The sequence below is a fragment of the Aquarana catesbeiana genome, linkage group LG10 (assembly GCF_042186555.1).
Source record: "Aquarana catesbeiana isolate 2022-GZ linkage group LG10, ASM4218655v1, whole genome shotgun sequence".
Classification (NCBI taxonomy): Eukaryota; Metazoa; Chordata; class Amphibia; order Anura; family Ranidae; genus Aquarana; species Aquarana catesbeiana.
This window is the reverse complement of record NC_133333.1, coordinates 224133867-224156432: the sequence shown is the minus strand read 5'-3', so window position 1 is coordinate 224156432 and position 22566 is coordinate 224133867. Positions and strand designations below refer to the sequence as shown.

The 22566-nt window shown below is 49.6% G+C and overlaps 1 protein-coding gene across 1 annotated transcript in view; it reads left to right on the top strand.

Moving 5' to 3' along the window:
* Positions 1-7518: 7518 nt before the first annotated feature.
* The window catches only part of RIMKLA (ribosomal modification protein rimK like family member A), a 90547-nt gene continuing 75499 nt past the window's right edge, over positions 7519-22566 (top strand). Inside the window, exon 1 of the mRNA XM_073603360.1 lies at positions 7519-8246. Coding sequence (XP_073459461.1) covers positions 8084-8246 — 163 coding nt within the window. The 5' untranslated portion in view covers positions 7519-8083. The remainder of the gene's footprint in view (positions 8247-22566) is intronic.

Sequence of the window (22566 nt, the reverse complement as noted above, 5' to 3'; positions counted from 1 at the left end):
ACCCCTGGGCAGTGGTAGTCAGTGGCATTCTTAAGCGGTAATAGGAGCCCCCCCCAGCAGCAGTGGTCAGTGGCAAGTTGTAGTAATAACTCCCCCTCCCCAGCGTTGGTTGTCAGTGGCAGGCTTTGAACCCCCTCCTCCCAGGATTGGTGGTCAGTGGCAGGCTGTATATATAATCCCCCTTAGCATTGGTGGTCAGTGGCAGGCTGTGTATCCCCTCCCACCAGGATTGGTGATCAGTGGCATTCTGTAGATATAACCTCCCCCAGCATCGGTGGGCAGTGGCAGGCTGTAAATCCCCTCCCCCCCGGATTGGTGGTCAGTGGTAGGTTGTAAACCCCCTCCCACCGGGATTGGTGGTCAGTGTCAGGCTTTAAACCCCCTCCCCCCAGGATTGGTGATCAGTGGCAGGTTGTAAACCCCCTCCCCCGAGGATTGGTGGTCAGTGGCAGGCTTTAAACCCCCTACCCCCCAGGATTGGTGATCAATGGCAGGTTGTAAACCCCCTCCCCCCAGGATTGGTGGTCAGTGGCAGGCTATAAACCCCCTCCTCCCTGGATTGGTGGTCAGTGGCAGGCTGTAAATTCCCTCCTCCCTGGATTGATGGTCAGTGGCAGGCTGTAAACCTCCTCTCCCCAGGATTGGTGCTCCGTGGAAGGCTGTAAACCCCCTCCCCCCAGGATTGGTGGTCCATGGAAGGCTGTAAACCCCCTCTCCCCAGGATTGGTGGTCCTTGGAAGGCTGTAAATCCCCTCCCCCTGAATTGGTGGTCAGTGGCAGGCTGTAAACCCCCTCCCCCCAGGATTGCTGGTCAGTGGTAGCTTGTAAACCCCTCCCCCCGGAATTGGTGGTCAGTGGCAAATTGTAAAACCCCCTCCCCCCAGGATTGGTGGTCGGTGGAAGGCTGTAAACCCCCTCCCCCCAGGATTGGTGGTCAATGGCAGGCTGTAAACCCCCTCCTCCCTGGTTTGGTGGTCAGTGGCAGGCTATAACCCCCTCCCCCCAGGACTGGTGGTCAGTGGCAGGCTGTAAACCCCCTTCCCCCAGCACTGGTGGTCAGTGGCAGGCTGTAAACCCCCTCCCCCAGGATTGGTGGTCCATGGAAGGCTGTAAACCCCCTCCCCCAGGATTGGTGGTCGGTGGAAGGCTGTAAACCCCCTCCCCCCTGGATTGGTGGTCCATGGCAGGCTGTAGTCCCCTCCCCCAGGAATGGTGGTCAGTGGCAGGCTGTAGTCCCCCTCCCCCCAGAGCTGGTGGTGATTAGTTTACTAACCTGATCACTAGCTCCTGCGCTGCTTCCCCTGTCCCCGCTCTCTACCCCCCTCCCCCCAGGACTGGTGGCCAGTGGCAATCTGTAGCCCCCTCCCCCCAGGATTGGTGGTCAGTGGAAGGCTGTAGCCCCCTCCCCCAGGAATGGTGGTCAGTGGCAGGCTGTAGCCCCCTCCCCCCAGGAATGGTGGTCAGTGGCAGGCTGTAGCCCCCTCCCCCCCAGGAATGGTGGTCAGTGGCAGGCTGTAAATCCCCTCCTCCCTGGATTGATGGTCAGTGGCAGGCTGTAAACCTCCTCCCCCCAGGATTGGTGCTCCGTGGAAGGCTGTAAACCCCCTCCTCCCTGGATTGGGGGTCGGTGGAAGGCTATAACCCCCTCCCCCCAGGATTGGTGGTCAGTGGAAGGCTGTAAACCCCCTCCCCCTGGATTGGTGGTCCGTGGAAGGCTGTAAACCCCCTCCCCCCAGGATTGGTGGTCCATGGAAGGCTGTAAACCCCCTCTCCCCAGGATTGGTGGTCCGTGGAAGGCTGTGAATCCCCTCCCCCTGAATTGGTGGTCAGTGGCAGGCTGTAAACCCCCTCCCCCCCAGTATTGCTGGTCAGTGGTAGGTTGTAAACCCCTCCCCCCAGAATTGGTGGTCAGTGGCAAATTGTAAAAAACCCTCCCCCCAGGATTGGTGGTCGGTAGAAGGCTGTAAACCCCCTCCCCCCAGGATTGGTGGTCAATAGCAGGCTGTAAACACCCTCCTCCCTGGTTTGGTGGTCAGTGGCAGGCTATAACCCCCTCCCCCCAGGACTGGGGGTCAGTGGCAGGCTGTAAACCCCCTCCCCCCAGCACTGGTGGTCAGTGGCAGGCTATAAACCCCCTCCCCCAGGATTGGTGGTCCATGGAAGGCTGTAAACCCCCTCCCCCCAGGATTGGTGGTCGGTGGAAGGCTGTAAACCCCCTCCCCCCTGGATTGGTGGTCCGTGGCAGACTGTAGTCCCCTCCCCCAGGAATGGTGGTCAGTGGCAGGCTGTAGTCCCCCTCCCCACAGAGCTGGTGGTGATTGGTTTACTAACCTGATCACTAGCTCCTGCGCTGCTTCCCCTGTCCCGGGTCTCTACCCCCCTCCCCCCAGGACTGGTGGCCAGTGGCAGTCTGTAGCCCCCTCCCCCAGGATTGGTGGTCAGTGGAAGGCTGTAGCCCCCTCCCCCCAGGAATGGTGGTCAGTGGCAGGCTGTAGCCCCCTCCCCCCCAGGAATGGTGGTCAGTGGCAGACTGTAGCCCCCTTCCCCCAGGAATGGTGGTCAGTGGCAGGCTGTAGCCCCCTCCCCCCAGGATTGGTGGCAGTGGCAGGCTGTATCCCCTGCCCCTCAGGATTGGTGGTCAGTGGCAGGCTGTAAACCCCCTCCATACAGGATTGGTGGTCGTAGCAGGCTGTATCCCCCTCCCCCCAGGATTGGTGGTCAGTGGCAGGCTGTAGTCCCCTCTCCCCAGGACTGGTGGTCAGTGGCAGGTTGTAAACCCCCTCCCCCCAGGATTGGTGGTCAGTGGCAGGCTGTAAACCCCCTCCTCCCTAGATTAGTGGTTGTGGCAGGCTGTAAACCCCCTCCCCCAGTATCGGTGGTCAGTGGAAGGCTGTAAACCCACTCCCCCCAGGATTGGTGGTCGGTGGTAGGCTGTAGTCCCCTCCCCCAGGACTGGTGGTCAGTGACAGGCTGTAAACCCCCTCCCCCCCAGGACTGGTGGCCAGTGGCAGTCTGTAGCCCCCCTTCCCCCAGCACTGGTGGTCAGTGGCAGGCTGTAAACCCCCTCCCCCAGGATTGGTGGTCCATGGAAGGCTGTAAACCCCCTCCCCCAGGATTGGTGGTCGGTGGAAGGCTGTAAACCCCCTCCCCCCTGGATTGGTGGTCAATGGCAGGCTGTAAACCCCCTCCTCCCTGGTTTGGTGGTCAGTGGCAGGCTATAACCCCCTCCCCCCAGGACTGGTGGTCAGTGGCAGGCTGTAAACCCCCTTCCCCCAGCACTGGTGGTCAGTGGCAGGCTGTAAACCCCCTCCCCCAGGATTGGTGGTCCATGGAAGGCTGTAAACCCCCTCCCCCAGGATTGGTGGTCGGTGGAAGGCTGTAAACCCCCTCCCCCCTGGATTGGTGGTCCATGGCAGGCTGTAGTCCCCTCCCCCAGGAATGGTGGTCAGTGGCAGGCTGTAGTCCCCCTCCCCCCAGAGCTGGTGGTGATTAGTTTACTAACCTGATCACTAGCTCCTGCGCTGCTTCCCCTGTCCCCGCTCTCTACCCCCCTCCCCCCAGGACTGGTGGCCAGTGGCAATCTGTAGCCCCCTCCCCCCAGGATTGGTGGTCAGTGGAAGGCTGTAGCCCCCTCCCCCAGGAATGGTGGTCAGTGGCAGGCTGTAGCCCCCTCCCCCCAGGATTGGTGGTCAGTGGCAGGCTGTAGCCCCCTCCCCCCCAGGAATGGTGGTCAGTGGCAGGCTGTAAATCCCCTCCTCCCTGGATTGATGGTCAGTGGCAGGCTGTAAACCTCCTCTCCCCAGGATTGGTGCTCCGTGGAAGGCTGTAAACCCCCTCCTCCCTGGATTGGGGGTCGGTGGAAGGCTATAACCCCCTCCCCCCAGGATTGGTGGTCAGTGGAAGGCTGTAAACCCCCTCCCCCTGGATTGGTGGTCCGTGGAAGGCTGTAAACCCCCTCCCCCCAGGATTGGTGGTCCATGGAAGGCTGTAAACCCCCTCTCCCCAGGATTGGTGGTCCGTGGAAGGCTGTGAATCCCCTCCCCCTGAATTGGTGGTCAGTGGCAGGCTGTAAACCCCCTCCCCCCCAGTATTGCTGGTCAGTGGTAGGTTGTAAACCCCTCCCCCCAGAATTGGTGGTCAGTGGCAAATTGTAAAAAACCCTCCCCCCAGGATTGGTGGTCGGTGGAAGGCTGTAAACACCCTCCTCCCTGGTTTGGTGGTCAGTGGCAGGCTATAACCCCCTCCCCCCAGGACTGGGGGTCAGTGGCAGGCTGTAAACCCCCTCCCCCCAGCACTGGTGGTCAGTGGCAGGCTATAAACCCCCTCCCCCAGGATTGGTGGTCCATGGAAGGCTGTAAACCCCCTCCCCCCAGGATTGGTGGTCGGTGGAAGGCTGTAAACCCCCTCCCCCCTGGATTGGTGGTCCGTGGCAGACTGTAGTCCCCTCCCCCAGGAATGGTGGTCAGTGGCAGGCTGTAGTCCCCCTCCCCCCAGAGCTGGTGGTGATTGGTTTACTAACCTGATCACTAGCTCCTGCGCTGCTTCCCCTGTCCCGGGTCTCTACCCCCCTCCCCCCAGGACTGGTGGCCAGTGGCAGTCTGTAGCCCCCTCCCCCAGGATTGGTGGTCAGTGGAAGGCTGTAGCCCCCTCCCCCCAGGAATGGTGGTCAGTGGCAGGCTGTAGCCCCCTCCCCCCAGGAATGGTGGTCAGTGGCAGACTGTAGCCCCCTTCCCCCAGGAATGGTGGTCAGTGGCAGGCTGTAGCCCCCTCCCCCCAGGATTGGTGGCAGTGGCAGGCTGTATCCCCTGCCCCTCAGGATTGGTGGTCAGTGGCAGGCTGTAAACCCCCTCCATACAGGATTGGTGGTCGTAGCAGGCTGTATCCCCCTCCCCCCAGGATTGGTGGTCAGTGGCAGGCTGTAGTCCCCTCTCCCCAGGACTGGTGGTCAGTGGCAGGTTGTAAACCCCCTCCCCCCAGGATTGGTGGTCAGTGGCAGGCTGTAAACCCCCTCCTCCCTAGATTAGTGGTTGTGGCAGGCTGTAAACCCCCTCCCCCAGTATCGGTGGTCAGTGGAAGGCTGTAAACCCACTCCCCCCAGGATTGGTGGTCGGTGGTAGGCTGTAGTCCCCTCCCCCAGGACTGGTGGTCAGTGACAGGCTGTAAACCCCCTCCCCCCCAGGACTGGTGGCCAGTGGCAGTCTGTAGCCCCCCCCCAGGATTGGTGGTCAGTGGCAGGCTGTAGCCCCCTCCCCCCAGGAATGGTGGTCAGTGGCAGGCTGTAGTCCCCTCCCCCCAGGATTGGTGGTCGGTGGCAGACTGTAAACCCCCTCCCCCCAGGATTGGTGGTCAGTGGCAGGCTGTAGCCCCCTCCCCCCAGGAATGGTGGTCAGTGGAAGGCTGTAGCCCCCTCCCCCCAGGATTGGTGGTCAGTGGGAGGCTGTAGTCCCCTCCCCCAGGATTGGTGGTCAGTGGCAGGCTTTAGCCCCCTCCCCCCAGGATTGGTGGTCAGTGGCAGGCTGTAGTCCCCTCCCCCCAGGATTGGTGGTCGGTGGCAGGCTGTAGTCCCCTCCCCCAGGAATGGAGGTCAGTGGCAGGCTGTAAACCCCCTCCCCCCAGGACTGATGGCCAGTGGCAGTCTGTAGCCCCCTCCCCCCAGGAATGCAGGAATGGTGGTCAGTGGCAGGCTGTAGCCCCCCCAGGATTGGTGGTCAGTGGCAGGCTGTAGCCCCCTCCCCCCAAGAATGGTGGTCAGTGGCAGGCTGTAGTCCCCTCCCCTCAGGATTGGTGGTCAGTGGCAGGCTGTAGCCCCCTCCCCTCAGGATTGGTGGTCAGTGGCAGGCTGTAAGCCCCTCCATACAGGATTGGTGGTCGTTGCAGGCTGTATCCCCCTCCCCTCAGGACTGGTGGTCGGTGGCAGTATGTAACCCCAACCCCCAGAATTTGTGGTCAGTGGCAGGCTGTAGTCCCCTCCCCTCAGGATTGGTGGTCAGTGGCAGGCTGTAGCACCCTCCCCTCAGGATTGGTGGTCAGTGGCAGGCTGTAAACCCCCTCCATACAGGATTGGTGGTCGTAGCAGGCTGTATCCCCCTCCCCCAAGGATTGGTGGTCAGTGGCAGGCTGTAGTCCCCTCTCCCCAGGACTGGTGGTCAGTGGCAGGTTGTAAACCCCCTCCCCCCAGGATTGGTGGTCAGTGGCAGGCTGTAAACCCCCTCCTCCCTGGATTAGTGGTTGTGGCAGGCTGTAAACCCCTCCCCCAGTATCGGTGGTCAGTGGAAGGCTGTAAACCCCCTCCCCCCAGGATTGGTGGTCGGTGGTAGGCTGTAGTCCCCTCCCCCAGGACTGGTGGTCAGTGACAGGCTGTAAACCCCCTCCCCCCCAGGACTGGTGGCCAGTGGCAGTCTGTAGCCCCCCCCAGGATTGGTGGTCAGTGGCAGGCTGTAGCCCCCTCCCCCCAGGATTGGTGGTCGGTGGTAGGCTGTAGTCCCCTCCCCCAGGACCCCAGGACTGGTGGCCAGTGGCAGTCTGTAGCCCCCCCCAGGAATGGTATTCAGTGGCAGTCTGTAGTCCCCTCCCCCCAGGATTGGTGGTCGGTGGCAGACTGTAAACCCCCTCCCCCCAGGATTGGTGGTCAGTGGCAGGCTGTAGCCCCCTCCCCCCCAGGAATGGTGGTCAGTGGCAGGCTGTAGCCCCCTCCCCCCAGGATTGGTGGTCAGTGGGAGGCTGTAGTCCCCTCCCCCAGGATTGGTGGTCAGTGGCAGGCTGTAGCCCCCTCCCCCCAGGAATGGTGGTCAGTGGCAGGCTGTAGTCCCCTCCCCCCAGGATTGGTGGTCGGCGGCAGGCTGTTGTCCCCTCCCCCAGGAATGGAGGTCAGTGGCAGGCTGTAAACCCCCTCCCCCCAGGACTGGTGGCCAGTGGCAGTCTGTAGCCCCCTCCCCCCAGGAATGCAGGAATGGTGGTCAGTGGCAGGCTGTAGCCCCCCCCCCCCCAGGATTGGTGGTCAGTGGCAGGCTGTAGCCCCCCCCCCAGGATTGGTGGTCAGTGGCAGGCTGTAGTCCCCTCCCCCCAGGATTGGTGGTCAGTGGCAGGCTGTAGTCCCCCTACCCCCAGAGCTGGTGGTGATTGGTTTATTAACCTGATCACTAGCTCCTGCGCTGCTTCCCCTGTCCCCGCTTTCTACTTGTACTGTTCAACTGACAGTCCTTCATTCAGTACACAGAGATCCTCCATTACCCGGCACCCCCCATCCTCCCTCCTCCATTCTTCCTCTTATTCTCCCCCATCCTTCCCCCCATCCCCCCCCATTCTTCCCCTTATTCTCCCCCCATTCTTCCCGTGTCCCCCTCCTCTGCCCATCTTATTGTCGGGTCATTGCAGAGAAGCGCTCAGCTCTGGTACCCAGCGAGCATCTCCACCCCCCTCCACTCTCATCCGAGCGCTCTGATTGGCCGCCCGCGTAGTCTCAAGACTGACATCCCTCCGCCCCCATTGGCCGCTTCCTTCTCCGAGCCTGTGATTGGCCGGTGCCGCAGCCCCGCTCATCATTAGGAATAACCTTTTTCCCTCGTATGCAGCGCTGGCTTCCCCCGGGCGGGCTGCAGGTAATCCGATGATCCCGGTGCTGAGTGCCGGGAGGACGGTGATCCGTGAAGTGCAAATAACTGAACTGATAGAGAGCCAGAGCCAGCCAATAAACACACAGAGCCTTGTGCTGGGGGGGTCACCTCTGTCCCTGCTGCTGCTATAGTAAGGGGGGGGGAGGGAGGAGAGAGACTGAAATAAATGGGATCTGACATGGATTTTGCAGGGTCCGCCCATATTGATTCCATCAAGGGGTTTGCCCACTGAATGCTGTATTATGTAGGGGAGTCGGTGATCACAGTCCCCTTCTGATGGCGCATGGCTGCTGGAGATTGCTTTAATGCAGCTGATTCTTCATTACAGAGCAAGCAGTTAGCTGCCTGCTGCACCCAGGCCTTCCCAGGTCCCAGGCACCGCTGACCTTGCTGCATTTTGGTGCACAGTCTTATCCTTTCCTTTTTTTTTTTTTTATTTGTTGTTGTTGTTGCACTTGACTGTTTCCACCATGTGCGCCCAGCTGTGGCTGCTGACAAGCAGGAATATCCTGAAGGATTACCCACAGATGCGCATCCTGGAGGCACTGAGGCAGCGCTGTAGAGACCAAGACGTGGGCTTCAGTCTGGTGTTGATGGATCAGATCGCCCTCACTGTCATTGATGGCAAGCTGGGTAAGAACTGATTTATTTTTTATTTTTTTTACTAGTTTACTCCTCCCCATCTGCATCCTTGTCATCCTGCATAGAACACCTTCAACTCATATTCACTGGCGCAAGTTTATAGATGAACAGTCACACTTCGTCATTTCCAGGGACACTTAGTACTGTTTTGTTTTTGTTTTTTTTTAATGTTGCCAGTTGAAGCATTGAGATACACCAAGATAACATCCTTGCATATTAAGATGAATTATACCTTTTTAATTGCACTTGTTTAAAAATTACTCAGAAAGGCAACATGGTATATTCATGGTGCTTTAAAAATATTTTAAAGAGAGCTTTTAATATATTTTTAAAAAAGGTGGGGAATTCCCAAAGGCAAACATTTCTAGGGACAAACCTCCAAGAATCATGGTTGAACTAGGAAATGAGAAGAGTTAGGAAATGGGGATATTTATAAGGAATGAGGACTTCTAGCAAAAGTGTATAGGAAGTGAGGATAGTTAGGAAATGAAAAAAGTTAGCAAATGTTGATGTATAGGAAATGAGGGTGGCTAGGATAGGAGGATATATAGGAAATGGGAAGAGTTAGGAAATGGGGCTATATAAGAAACGAGGACTTCTAGCAAAAGCTAGTTAGCAAATGAGGATTGTTAGGAAATGGGAAAAGTTAGCAAATGTGTATATATAGGAAATTAGGAAAGTTGGGAAATGAGGATGGCTAGGAAACAAGGATCTATAGGAAATGAGGAAAGTTGGAAAACAAGGATGGTTAGGAAGCAAGGATATGTAGGAAATGAGGAAAGTTGGGAACTGAGGATGGTTAGGAAATGAGGATAGTTAGGAAATGGGGAGAGTTAGGAAATGGGGATATATAAGGAATGAGGACTTCTAGCAAAAGCGAATAGTTAGGAAATGAGGATAGTTAGGAAATGGGAAAAGTTAGCAAATGTGGATATATAGGAAATGAGGAAAGTTGGGAAATGAGGATGGCTAGGAAATGAGGATATATAGGAAATAAGGAAAGTTGGGAAATGAGGATGACTAGGAAAGGAGGATATAGAGGAAATTAGAAAAAAATGGGAAATGAGGATGGTTAGGAAACGAGAATATATAGGAAAGTTTGGAAATTAGGATGGTTAGGAAACAAGGATATATAGGAAATGAGGAAAGTTGAGAAACGAGGATGGTCAGGAAACAAAGATATATAGGAAATGATGAAAGTTGGGAAATGAGGATGGTTAGGAAATGAGGATATATAGGAAATATTAGGAAGTGGGGATATTTAGAAAACTAGAATATATAGGCAAAGAGGGTAGTTAAGGAATGGGGATATATAGGAAATGAGGATAGTTAGGAAATGAGGATAGTCAGGAAATGGGGATAGTTAGGAAATTAGAACATATAGACAATGACGATAGTTAAAGAATGTGGATAAACTGTATAGAGAATGAGGATAGTTAGGCAATGATTATGAATAGGAAATGAGGATATAGGAAACCAGGATAGTTAGGAAACAAAGATAGTTAAGGAATGAGAATAGTTAGGAAATGAAAATACTTAGGAAATGTGTATAGTTAGGTAATTAGACTGGTTAAGAAATTAGGACAGTTATCGAATGAGAATAGTTAGTGAATGGGGATAGGTAAGAAATTAGAATGGCTGGGAAATGGGGATAGTTTGAAAATGGAATAATCTGGAAATGAGGGGTAATAAGGAAATGTGGATATGTAGGTGAAGGAGAGGGATACACTGGGTAAAACTGCAAATATCAACAGTAATGGTAGAAAGTCTTTTTATACAAGGTGTAGTAGATGATTGGAAAGGACTTCCAGAAGATGAAGCAGAAAAATCAACCTCTACCTTGCAGTGCTAGGGTCTTTGGTTTGATTTTCAACAACACTACTGGTATGGAGTTTGCATGTTCTCCCTGTACGTGCATGGGCTTCCTCTAGGTACTCTGCTTACCTTCCACACTCCAAAGATATGCTGGTGGGATAATTAGCTCCTGTATAAACTGGCCTGTAGTATTTAAGCTAGGAGCCTTAGATTGATAGCTCCTTGAGGACCGGGACTGATGTGAACGTACGATATATGTAAAGTGCTGCATATATTAACGGTACTATAAAAACACCTGTGATAAATCTAAATCCTTTGCATGATTTAGATTTATTATTCATGATATGCATTAGTGAAGTATAATAAATATGTGGACTAGATGAATCATTTGATTCTATCTGCAATCAATATTCTAAGTGTGTTTTCTCCATTTTTTACCTTTACAAAACTGTATCCACAACATCAACGTCACCCTGTAAGAGAATGTTTGGTATAATGCAAAATAATTATTATTCTATCACTAAATTCACAGTAACTTAGCAAACATGAGGTGAGAAAAGAGTCAGCAAAAGGTACTGGATTTGCTGCAATGTACCGCTCGTTCCAGGTTAAATGACATAAACAGTTACTTTAATAGAAGGCTGTGCATGATAACGATGTAGCAATGTGTTTCTGTCCTGTCATGTGAAAGCTACAAAGTTTAAAAGCAAACTTAGGTAAGCACCAGAGGGTGGAATCACCAAACAAATTCTTATCATCTCTCCTGGACTCTGGCAGCGAGATTTCTCCATCTTATTTTGTGTCTCCGGCCCCTCCCACCAGGCCATTATGAAAGTGGCGCCCTTCTGCAGCTAAGCTCTCTAATTTTTTTGCTTATTCTACATTACAGAGAATCCATCTTGGGGAGTGTGACAACAATGTTTGGATTTGTACAGGCTGTACTTGTTGGGCAGGATGGAGGACATCTCACAACTGAAATCTCTGTTTGATATAAGAAGCACAATGGTTTTTCAACTCACTGATGCTTGTTAATATTCTAAAATGTATATTTTTGGGAGGAATTTGCTTTGAAGGGTCAGTCCACCCAAAACTGTCATTTTATTAATATTGTTATTATTATTATTTTAATTTACTTATGCACCAGTGGTCTTTTTTCTCAGAATTTTTGGTATGTAGATCTTAGCGCTTGAGATCCCTCTTTTACACATCTGCTCCCAACCATATAAAATGGTCTACATGTTTGATTTCACTCAACATTGTTTGAGGGTCAAACAATTGCTGGATCATTCCTTGTAGGATCATAATGAGTATCATTCATAGTTCTGTAGACCCTGCATTCAAAGCCCTGGTTACCATTCATATTTCTGGAAACCCTACACTCATAGCTTTGGGTACCATTCATAGTTCTGTAGACCCCATATTCCTAGCCTTGGGTACCATTCATAGTTTTGGAAACTCTGCATTCAAAGCCTAGGGTACCATTCAGAGGTCTGTTGACCCTACATTCATAGCCTTGGGTACCATTCAGAGTTCTGGAACCCTACATTCAGAGCCTTGGGCACCATTCATAGTACTGTAGATCCTACAATTAGAGCCTTGAGTACCATTCAAAGTCCTGTAAACCTTACATTCATAGCCTTGGATCCCATTCATAGTTCTGTAGACTCTCTATTCATAGCCTTGCGTAACATTAATAGTTCTGAAATCCCTACATTCATAGCCTTGAGTACCATTCATAGCCTTGGGTATCATTTATAGTTCTGTAGAACCTACATTCATAGCCGTGGGTACCATTCACAGTTCTGGAAACCTTATGCTCATTGCTTTGGCTACCATTCATTGTTCTATAGACCCTATATTCCTAGCCTTGGGTACCATTCATAGTTCTGAAAATCCTGCATTCATAGCCTTGTGTACCCTTCAAAGTTCTGTAGACCCTACATTCATAGCCTTGGGTACTATTCAGAGTTCTGGAACCCTACATTCAGAGACTTGGGTACCATTCATAGTTCTGTAGACCCTACATTTAGAGCCTTGAGAACCATTCATAGTTCTGTAGACAATACATGCATAGTCTTAGGTATCATTTATAGTTCTGGAATCCCTGCATTTATGGCCTTGGGTATCATTCCAAGTTCTGTAGACCCGACATTCCTTGCCTTGAGTACCATCCATTGTTTAGTAAACCCTAAATTCATAGCCTTGGGTACGAGTCATAGTCCTGTAGATCCTACATTTAGAGTCTTGAGTACCATAAATACTCCCGTAAACCCTTCTTATATAGCCGTGGGTACCATTTATAGTTCTGTAGACCCTACATTCAAAGCCTTGAGTACCATTCCTAATTCTGTAGACCCTACATTCATAGCCTTGGGTACCATTCCTAATTCTGTAGACCCTACATTCATATCCTTGGGTACCATTCGTAGTTCTGTAGAACCTAAATTCATAGCCTTATATATCATTCATATTTCTGTGGATCCTAACCCATCATGGCAGTTGTCGCTTGGCCAAGTCTTACTGATGGATCAGTTGAAATGAAGCCGTTACTTTTTTATGGCAATTTAACAAGACAGGGTTAATATGTGTTTTTTAATTAAAAAAATACACCTTTTCTGGAAGAACTGCTATCACTGAATCAAGGTCAAGTAACTGCTACAGTGTGCTTTATACTTACTTCTTTTCTTCAGTTCACAGATCCTTGTCCTTCATAGAAAAAAGATGCCCTCAGTGCACCCAGTTAAAGCCAGTCAGAAGCAGTATGTGGCCATATAGAAGTCTGTAGGGATGGACCAACTGCAGCATAAAGCACAAGGGGTAGGTGTGGCCCAGCACTGCAGCAGTCAATATTTATGGGTAAACTACATAGAGTAAGTGAGTAAGTGTAAAGCACATCATGACACTCACATATTTCTAATTCACTGATCTAGTGTTCTCCTTTAATTGGAAACTGTGCCTTGTCCATGCATGACAAATTAACAGGTTCATTTTGATGCTGGCCCTCACCGGCTGCACATAATCAGACTCTGGGAGTGAGGGAGAGTTAGCTTTGCATATGCTGAGTTGCCAATCACCAATCACCGGTGAGCAGGGCTTTTGTTCTCAGAAAATAGGTACAGGAACTCAACCACACCATGTCTGCATCCGCCATACACCCCAGGCGCCTACATCTCCCTTGTTCCCATTCTGCACTCAGTGGGAGCTACTCAGGAGATAAGAACTGTGGGAGCCATTGAGAGACAAGCTATCACTGGTAAACACAGAAGCTGGACTCCTGTGTTTACAAGTGATAGTGCTGAGCAGGGAGCAGAGGGCCTGAGTCAGAGGTGGTGGAACTAAGTTCCACCAAGTTCCAGCTGAAAAAAAGCCCTGCCGGTGAGGTTGGAAAGGAAGGGGAGGGAGTCGTATTCTCACCCCATAAACAGAAGTGCCAAGTATTTTCTCGTACTCATGCAAATGCTCCGATACCTAAAACCAATACCTTTGCAGTGCGATTTGAGCCCATACAAAATTAATGAGCTCAAATTGCACTGCACAGAATCGCATGTGATTTGAACAGGAATTTCCCCCACCGCTCCTGTGTGAACCCAGGCTTGTCATAGTGACTTCAGTGTGGGCACACACAGGAGCGGGGTGGGAAACCGCATGTGATTCGGATAGGAATCGCACGCATTCCAGTTCAAATCTTATGTAATTCTTTGTAGTGTGATTTGAGCACATTCATTTTGTATGGGCTCAGGTTACACCGCACCAGACAGTATTGGCGAGTGCTTGAGCACAAATATTGGTACTTGTAAAAAACTTAAAAAACAGGTATCGGTGCACCCTAATTTATAGGTGTCCATGTGCAGGAACTCTTATTGTTCCCCTCTAGGTACCCAAGGTCGAACCCTTTCCCCAGGGAAGAAATCTATCTACGGCCCTGCTCTGATTTTGATTAACCATTGACTTATAGAGCAAGGAAGCAGACTATCAGCAAACACAGAGAGTATACACAAGTCCAAACAGTATATAGCATTTAGGAAGTGATCCTTTTCCTGATGGGTGCACACCAACCAAAATGGGGTCCTCCAAGTGCTTCTTGACGCCTTTTTACTTTCACTTCCCTGACTCCTGCTCATTCTGGTCAATGCTTTGCCATAAGAACCTAGGCTGCAATATGTGCATGGCCGCTTTTGCAACTGTTCACAGAAACATAAGAGGCCTGGAGACATGATATTTGAGGATGACCTCCAGCCTTCCCTTCATTCTTGCACAGTTGTAGAGGTTCCTCTCCTGTACTGAAATTACATACTCCGGTTAAATGCTGCCGGAGGGTCACAGTGGCTGCAATTGATAGGCACAGTGGCTGCAATTGATAGGCACAGTGGCTGTATTTGATGGGCACAGTGGCTGCATTTTATGGGCACAGGGGCTGCATTGGATGGGCACAGTGGCTGAAATTGATGGGCACATCGGCTGCAATTGATGGGCATAGTGGCTGCAATTGATGGCACACTTGCTGCATTTGATGGCACAGTGGCTGCATTCGATGGGAACAGTGGCTGCAATTGATGGGCACAGTGGCTGCAATTGATGGCACAGTTGCTGCATTTGATGGCACAGTGGCTGCAATTAATGGGCACAGTGGCTGCAGTTGATGGCACAGTGGCTGCAATTGATGGGCACAGTGAGACTGCAATGTTTTTTTTTTCAGTATTTTTCCAAATTTTTAGCACCAGCTGCCACTGGTAGATGCAGAGAGTCCCAGTGACAATGTTGTTGGTTTAAAGTAAGGTATTTAATGAAAATGAAAAGGTCTTATTAAAACATTTCTGTAGCATGTTGATGAGTGGGGAAAGAGGGTGCCAAGGAAGGCAAATGTAGGCAGTTTAAACTTAAAGGCATAGGCGTGCGCAGGGGGTGTGCCAGGTGTGCCTGGGCACACCCTAATCACTATGCGGTTGATTTACTAAAACCAGAGAGTGCAAAATCTGGTGCAGCTGTGCATGGTAGCCAATCAGCTACTAACGCTGGCTTGTTTAGTTAAGCTTTAGCAAAAAAAGCCTGGAAGCTGATTGGTTTCTATGCAGAGCTGCACCAGATTTTGTACTCTCCAGCTTTAGTAAATCAACACCTATGTGCAGTGCCAATTTCCCCTACTACCCAGGCTTCCCCCCGCACTGCAGTGCTGCTGGCTTTCCTCGTCTCCCCCAGGCTACTGTGGGGTATGCTTTAGGTTGGAGAGCGGAGGAAGGGGCTAGTAGATATGTAATTTACTGGCCCCTTCCTTTTCTAAATAAACACCGTGAACACACTCCCTCACTGTGTCCATTCATAACCAAAGCATAGTAAACTGTTTAGTATGCTTCAGTTTGTGAATGAACAGGAAGCCGCTCAGCACAGAGCGCTTTCGATTCATTCACTGTCCCATGCAGCTGAAACTGCAGATAAAGGCACGTGTGTTTGAGCTTTGGGGTGCACACCCTAATGCAATGGGCTGCGCACATCTATGCTTAAAGGGTTAGTTCACCTTTACCAAAAAACTGCCTATGCCAGTAAAGGGTGCCTGTAAAAAAAAAAAAGAAAAACTGTGCATCACTGACTAAAGTTGAATAAAGTCCTTGCTGTGGGTATAGGCCATTTACGTACTTCCCAAAGCCTGACTGAAAAATCCCAGAGATGGCATCATCCCGTCCAGCATTGTGGCTAGGACAATACTAAGATTCTCCCAGCTGTTACTGCTCACCTCCACCATCACAGAAACAGGCTCTCAAACTTCTGCACATGTGTACTCAGCAATCTACTCCATCACAACATTGATGAGCTCAGAGCTACTGTGTCAGAGCAGACAGAGCACATGTAAGGGGTATGAATCAGCTGGGAGTGTCATAGCAACATCCTGGCAACAAAGAAGGACAGGATGATGTGATCTTCTGGAGTTTTTCAGCCAGGCTTCAGGAGATACATAAATGACCTACACCTATAGCGAGGGCTTTATTCAACTTTGGTCAAAGCGTCACAGTTTGTTTTTACTCCAGGTGCCACTTATCTGCATAGGCAGTTTTTTGGTAAAGGTGAACTATGCCTTTTAAGCGTTAAAAATATTTATACATGAATGTGACCAGCTTACAGTGCCTTGAAAAATGTGTTTTATTGGGATTTTATGTGATAGACCAACACAAAGTGACACATAATTGTGAAGTGACAGGAAAATGATAAATGGTTTTCAATTTTTTTTTTACAAATAAATATGTGAAAAGTGTGGCGTGCATTTGTATTCAGCCCCCTTTACTATGATACCCCTAACTAAAATCTAGTGGAACCAATTGCCTTCAGAAGTCACCTAATTAGTAAATAGAGTCCACCTGTGTGTAATTTAATATCAGTATAAATTCAGCTGCTCTGTGAAGCCCTCAGAGGTTTGTTAGAGAACCTTAGTGAACAAACAGCATCATCAAGGCCAAGGAACACACCAGACAGGTCAGGGATAAAGTTCTGGAGAAGTTTAAAGCAGAGTTAGGTTATCAAAAAATATCCCAAGCTTTGAACATCTCATGGAGCACTGTTCAATCCAACATCCGAGTATGGCACAACTGCAAACCTACCAAGACATGGCCATCCACCTAAACTAACAGGCCAGGCAAGGAGAACATTAATCAGAGAAGCCGCCAAGAGGCCCATGGTAACTCTGGAGGAGCTGCCGAGATCCACAGCTCAGGTGGGAGAATCTGTCCACAGAACACTATTAGTCCTGTACTCCACAAATCTGGCCTTTGTGGAAGAGTGGCAAGAAGAAAGCCATTGTTGAAAGAAAGCCATAAGAAGTCCCGTTTGCAGTTTGCGAGGAGCCATGTGGGGGACACAGCAACCATGTGGAAGAAGGTGCTCTGGTTAGAGGAGACCAAAACTGAACTTTTTAACCTAAAACCTTTTGACCTAAAAGCAAAACACTATGCGTGGTGGAATACTAACACTGCACATCACCCTGAGCACACCATCACCACCGTGAAAAACACGGTGGTGGCAGCATCATGTTGTGGGGATGCTTTTCTTCAGCAGGGACAGGGAAGCTGGTCAGAAATAATGGGAAGATGAATGGAGCCAAATACAGGGCACTCTTAGAAGAAAACCTGTTATGCTGCGTACACACGAGCGGACTTTTCAACTGGACTAGTCCGACAAATCGAGTCCGGCAGACAATTCGACCATGTGTGGGCTTCATCGGACCTGCAGCGGACTTTTTCGGACGAAAATCTGACAGACTTTAGATTTGGAACATGTTTCAAATCTTTACTCCGCCGGACCTAGTTCCTATCGAAAAGTCCGCTCGTCTGTATGCTAGTCCGACAGACGAAAACCGACACTAGGGCAGCTATTGGCTACTGGCTATCAACTTCCTTATTTTAGACGCCATCACGTACGAATCCGTCGGACTTTGGTGTGATCGTGTGTAGGCAAGTCCGTTTGTTCAGAAAGTCCGCCAAAAGTCCATCGAATAGACCGTCGGACCAGTCCGGTCGAAAAGTCCGCTCGTGTGTACACGGCATTAGAGCAGGACCAGGGCCGGTGCTACCACTAGGCAAACTAGGCAGCCGCCTGAGGCGCACTGCTGCCTAGGGGCGCCTGGCCACTAGTGTTCTTACTCTCTTCTCTCTGCAGCAAGCAACTAAGTCTCAGCAGGCAGCCGCTGCTCCGTTCGCACATAGTGTCAGAGGCGCAGCGGAGGTCTGTGTCTGTGTCCCCACTCTCGAATGAATGGAAGCAAGCAAACGTTCATTGATGGGCACTAGTAGGCTACATTTAATGGACGCTGGTGGGCTGCTTTTGATGGGCACTTCATTAAAAAGGTGGTGTATACATGGGCAGGACAAAGGGGGTGGAGTCAGGGGGGGTGCGGCAAAATGAGGTTCCGCCTAGGGTGTTAAAAATTCTTGCACCAGCCCTGAGCAGGACAACGACCCTAAACATACAGCCAGAGCTACAATGGTATGGTTTAGATCAAAGTATATTCATGTGTTATGCTGCATACACACGAGCGGACTTTTCGACCGGACAGTCTGTCCGACTAACTTTCGGCGGACTTCCAACGAACTTTCCGAACAAACGGACTTGCCTACACACGATCACACCGAGGTCCCACGGATTCGTACGTGATGACGTACGACTGGACTAAAATAAGGAAGTTGATAGCCAGTAGCCAATAGCTGCCCTAGCGTAGTTTTTGTCCGTCGGATTAGCATACAGACGAGCGGACTTTTCGGTAGGAACTGGGTCCAGCGGAATTCCAACGTAAAGATTTGAAACATGTTCCAAATCTAAAGTCCATAAGATTTTCAACCGAAAAAGTCCGCTGCAGGTCCGATGAAGCCCACACACGGTCAAATTGTCCACCGGACTCGGTCCGTCTGACCAGTCTGGTTTGAAAAGTCCGCTTGTGTGTACGCGGCATAAGAATGGCCCAAAATCCCAACCTAAATCCAATTGAGAATCTGTGGCAAGACTTGAAAATTGCTGTTCACAGACGCTCTCCATCCAATCTGACAGAACTTGAGCTATTTTGCAAAGAAGAATGGGCAAAAATGTCACTCTCTAGATGTGCAAAGCTGGTAGAGACATCCCCAAAAAGACCTGCAGCTGTAATTGCAGTGAAAGGTAGTTCTACAAAGTATTGACTCAGGGGGGCTGAATACAAATGTACCCTACACTTTTCACATATTTATTTGTGAAAGATTTTGAAAACCATTTATCATTTCCCTTTCACTTCACAATTATGTGCCACTTTTTGTTGGTCTATCACATAAAATCCCAATAAAATACATCAACGGTTTTGGTTGTAACATGACAAAATGTGGAAAATTTCAAGGGGTGTGAATACTTTTTCAAGGTACTGTAAAGCTGATCTCCAGAGAAACAGCTAAAAATATGGTAAAATACATGTATGGAAGTTGTTCTATCTGCAAATGATTTGTATTTCTGTCTATCTAGTTCTGAGATTTACACAAATTACCAGATAGCAAGGGCAGCCTGCAGACCTGACTTTCTTTTTACTGCGGTTACGCAATGCAGCCTTGGTCATCTCAGCAGACTGAGTAAGACATGCTGTGTTTATTTTCGTGAGTGTAAACCAGACAAATTACTTGTTATGTGTATTGTGTTTTATACTGTTTAAATATTAATTCGTTTTTAATAGGAGTTCTGTCATTTTTCAGGTTGTCAGTAGAAAATGTGCTCCATCAGTAAATTTTCCATGTTTTGTTAGTAAAAAATGTAGGAGGTTGGCAAACCTGGGACTCAGTGGGAGCAGCAGGAGCCATTGGTCATTGGCTCATGCTGCTGTCAATCAAATCCAGCGATGAGAGTGCAGGGGTGGGGCCAAGTCACACTGTCTGTGTCAGTAGACACCCACAGTGCAGCTTCATGAGTACCCCCCCCCCCCCCCCCGCCCATGTGGGGCTTTCTAGGGGTGTACTTGGGAGGGAGGATCAGACAGGAGCTCCGGCAGGGGATCCCAGAAAAGGAGGGTTGGAGCTGCTCTGTGCAAAACCAATGCACAGAGCAGATAAGTAAAACATGTTTATTATTTAAGAAAAAAAGAAAGAAAGAACAAAAAGATCCTTTAGGCCAGGTTCACACTAATGCAGTTTGCTCTTGATCCGTTTCTGCAGTGCTTTTTGCAGTGTGTTTTGCATTTTTGCACATGTGTTTTTTTTACATTTTTCACACATGTTTTGATGCGTTGTGCATTTGTTATGTTTTTTTTGTTAAAGGAGAGAATGTTTTTGTTGTTAGGCAGGTTAAAAAATGCAAAATGCATCAAAAACGCTCCCAAAATTCACTACTTGTGTTTCCGCAGCCTGTCCATTGAAGTCTATTGAAGCAAAAATGCACACCGTGTTGCGTTAAAAAAATTCCCAATAGATGTGAACGTGTCCCATAGGAAACCAAGTTAAATGTACTGTAGTGCATTTCTGCAAAATGCAACACGCACTTAAAAAATGCATAGGTGTAAACCAGGCCTTACAATCACTTTAAGCTGGCCAAGTGCGTCTCTGGCCAGTCCCTACTCTGCTCTGCAAAATACTTACTTGCTTATAGCATACTTCAGTGGATATAGTGCCGCCATGGGGTAAATCGACACAAGTTGCAGGAGAGCTACAAGGTTCAGGTCTTTTCATTGGCTTGCACTGCAATACAAAAACATGATATACCTGTGCTCAAATCCCAACAGTGGTGGCCCACTCAGAGGCGCAGGGGCGCCGCCCCCCTAATCCATGCGCCCGGCCCCTAATCTCCATGCAGGGGATGAATCAAACCACAAGTCTCCACCAATCCACCTATAACAAAAATATTGACTTGGGTCAAAATTTTACATTGAAATCAAATATCCAAACTAGTTTGGGAAGTCTGTAAGAAATCAGCTATTAGAAATAGTCATATGGTCTACAAAAGAGAAATTGTGATGCCTCCTTAGTGCAATTTCCTCAGCTGTGTTGACATCAATCCGTTCCATCTTCTAATGCATCAGTGACAGAAGGGAATATGCTGGTGTGGAATCCCAGCCATGTCTACTATGTTAGCATGCCTTGTTTTGTCTTTAAAACATTCTGATCTTTTCTATGGGAGCTTTTGAATTCAGGGCATTAGGCCCCTTTCACACGGGACGGATCCGTGTTGATCCGCCCCGTGTTTATCCGCTGCTCAGCGGGGATCGCTCCGCTTTCCCCAGCTGAGCAGGCAGATGACAGGGCGGGACCTGCACACTGTGCAGGGACCGCCCTGTCAGATCTCCGCTCTCCCCTATGGGGGATCGGAGGAACACGGACCGTCTGTCCGTGTTCCTCCGATCCGCTCTGCAGACGGATAGAAAAATAGGATTTTCTTCCGTCCGCAGAATCGGACGAGAGCGGAGGCGGACAACATCGGGTGTCAGCGGATGTACATCCGCTGACACCCGCTATCCCATAGGGATGCATGTATGTCCGTATTTCATCCAAAAACGGATGGATGAAATACGGACATACGGTCCGCACGTGTGAAAGGGGCCTTAATTTCACCACCAGGAAATTACACAATGTACCATTCCAATTTCAAGGTGAACAATGTCTTCTAGATACAGATAGTTTTGATAGTGATACATGTAAGTATCTGAGCCTACTACTGATGCTGTAATTTGTAAGAGATGTCTTTAAAAGGATATTACATTTGTAACAAGCCCCTGCTCGCTCGGTTCCACTCTCCTGACACTCCTCTGCAGCTATAGAATCAGATTGCAGATCGCAACATCTGATGGTTCGGTCATCCGATGCTCCGGGACTAGAACTACAGCTATGTGCCATTCTAATCCAGTTGTGTGGCTCAGAACAAACACCAGGCAGGCTGTATGTAAGTTCAATTAGGGATCTCTTTTATTGACAGGAATACAGGCTCTTTTATACAGTAAAAGAGGGGGTGCATACCTCCTGCTCATATTACTCTAACAATACACCTGTAGCCTAATTAACCTAATTAACATGAGCTAGTTTACTAACATGACCTTTTGCCCAGACTTGTGGTCACCGAGCTTCACACAGTACATTATACATTATCATAAGTACAACCACAGGACATTTTCACAGTAGCAGGAGCTAATTACAATTAACAATACAAACAGTGTTCTCCCCCCTCCTCAGCCTAGTCATCAACACTTATAGTAGGAGTAGACTGTTCATCTCCTAGCCAGTCCTGGAGGCTAATGTGATCAGCTCACTCAATTACCATGTTGAGTTCAGAATCAAACAAACCAATAATATTCTTTACATATATATCCTGGGAGATATTGGGGATAAATATTACTGTCCCATTTTAAGCAATCCAAGACATACCCTCCAAGTCACCATTTCCCATATGGCATACACAGGGTCCCCAGAGTCTGTGTGTCCTGGGGGACCAGGACCCGAATCCACAGTAATACCACCTCAAGAGTCCCCAGGCATACAGCTCACAAAGAACTCCTTTCCCCCAAATGCCAGGGCCCATAATCGGTCGGCAAGAGGCTTGCATTCAGTCCCCTCCAACAGCCTCTATCCCGGGTGAGTCTGTCACATTTCTCCCCCATCAGAGGTTGACTAACAAGGTGCCAGACCTCCACCTGGTCTGGACATGCATTAGTCAGGCAGAGTGAACTCACATAGTCTGTCCGCATGATCTTCTTTCTTGGCTGCAAGGAATAGTTGACCTCAGTAGGTGTGGGGCAGAGGTCAGTTACTCTCTGTCTGGCTGCCAGCGCTTCAGTTGGGTGGTTTTTAACATTCCAGGGCTCGGTCTGCTGCTGGGCAGAGGGGCACCGTTCCCCCAAATGCCAGGGCCCATAATCGGTCAGCAAGAGGCTTGCATTCAGTCCTCTCCAACAGCCTCTATCCCGGGTGAGTCTGTCACAACATTTATTACTATATATATATATATATATATATATATATATATATATATATATATATATATATATATATATATAAATAAAGACATGCCAGAAATACCA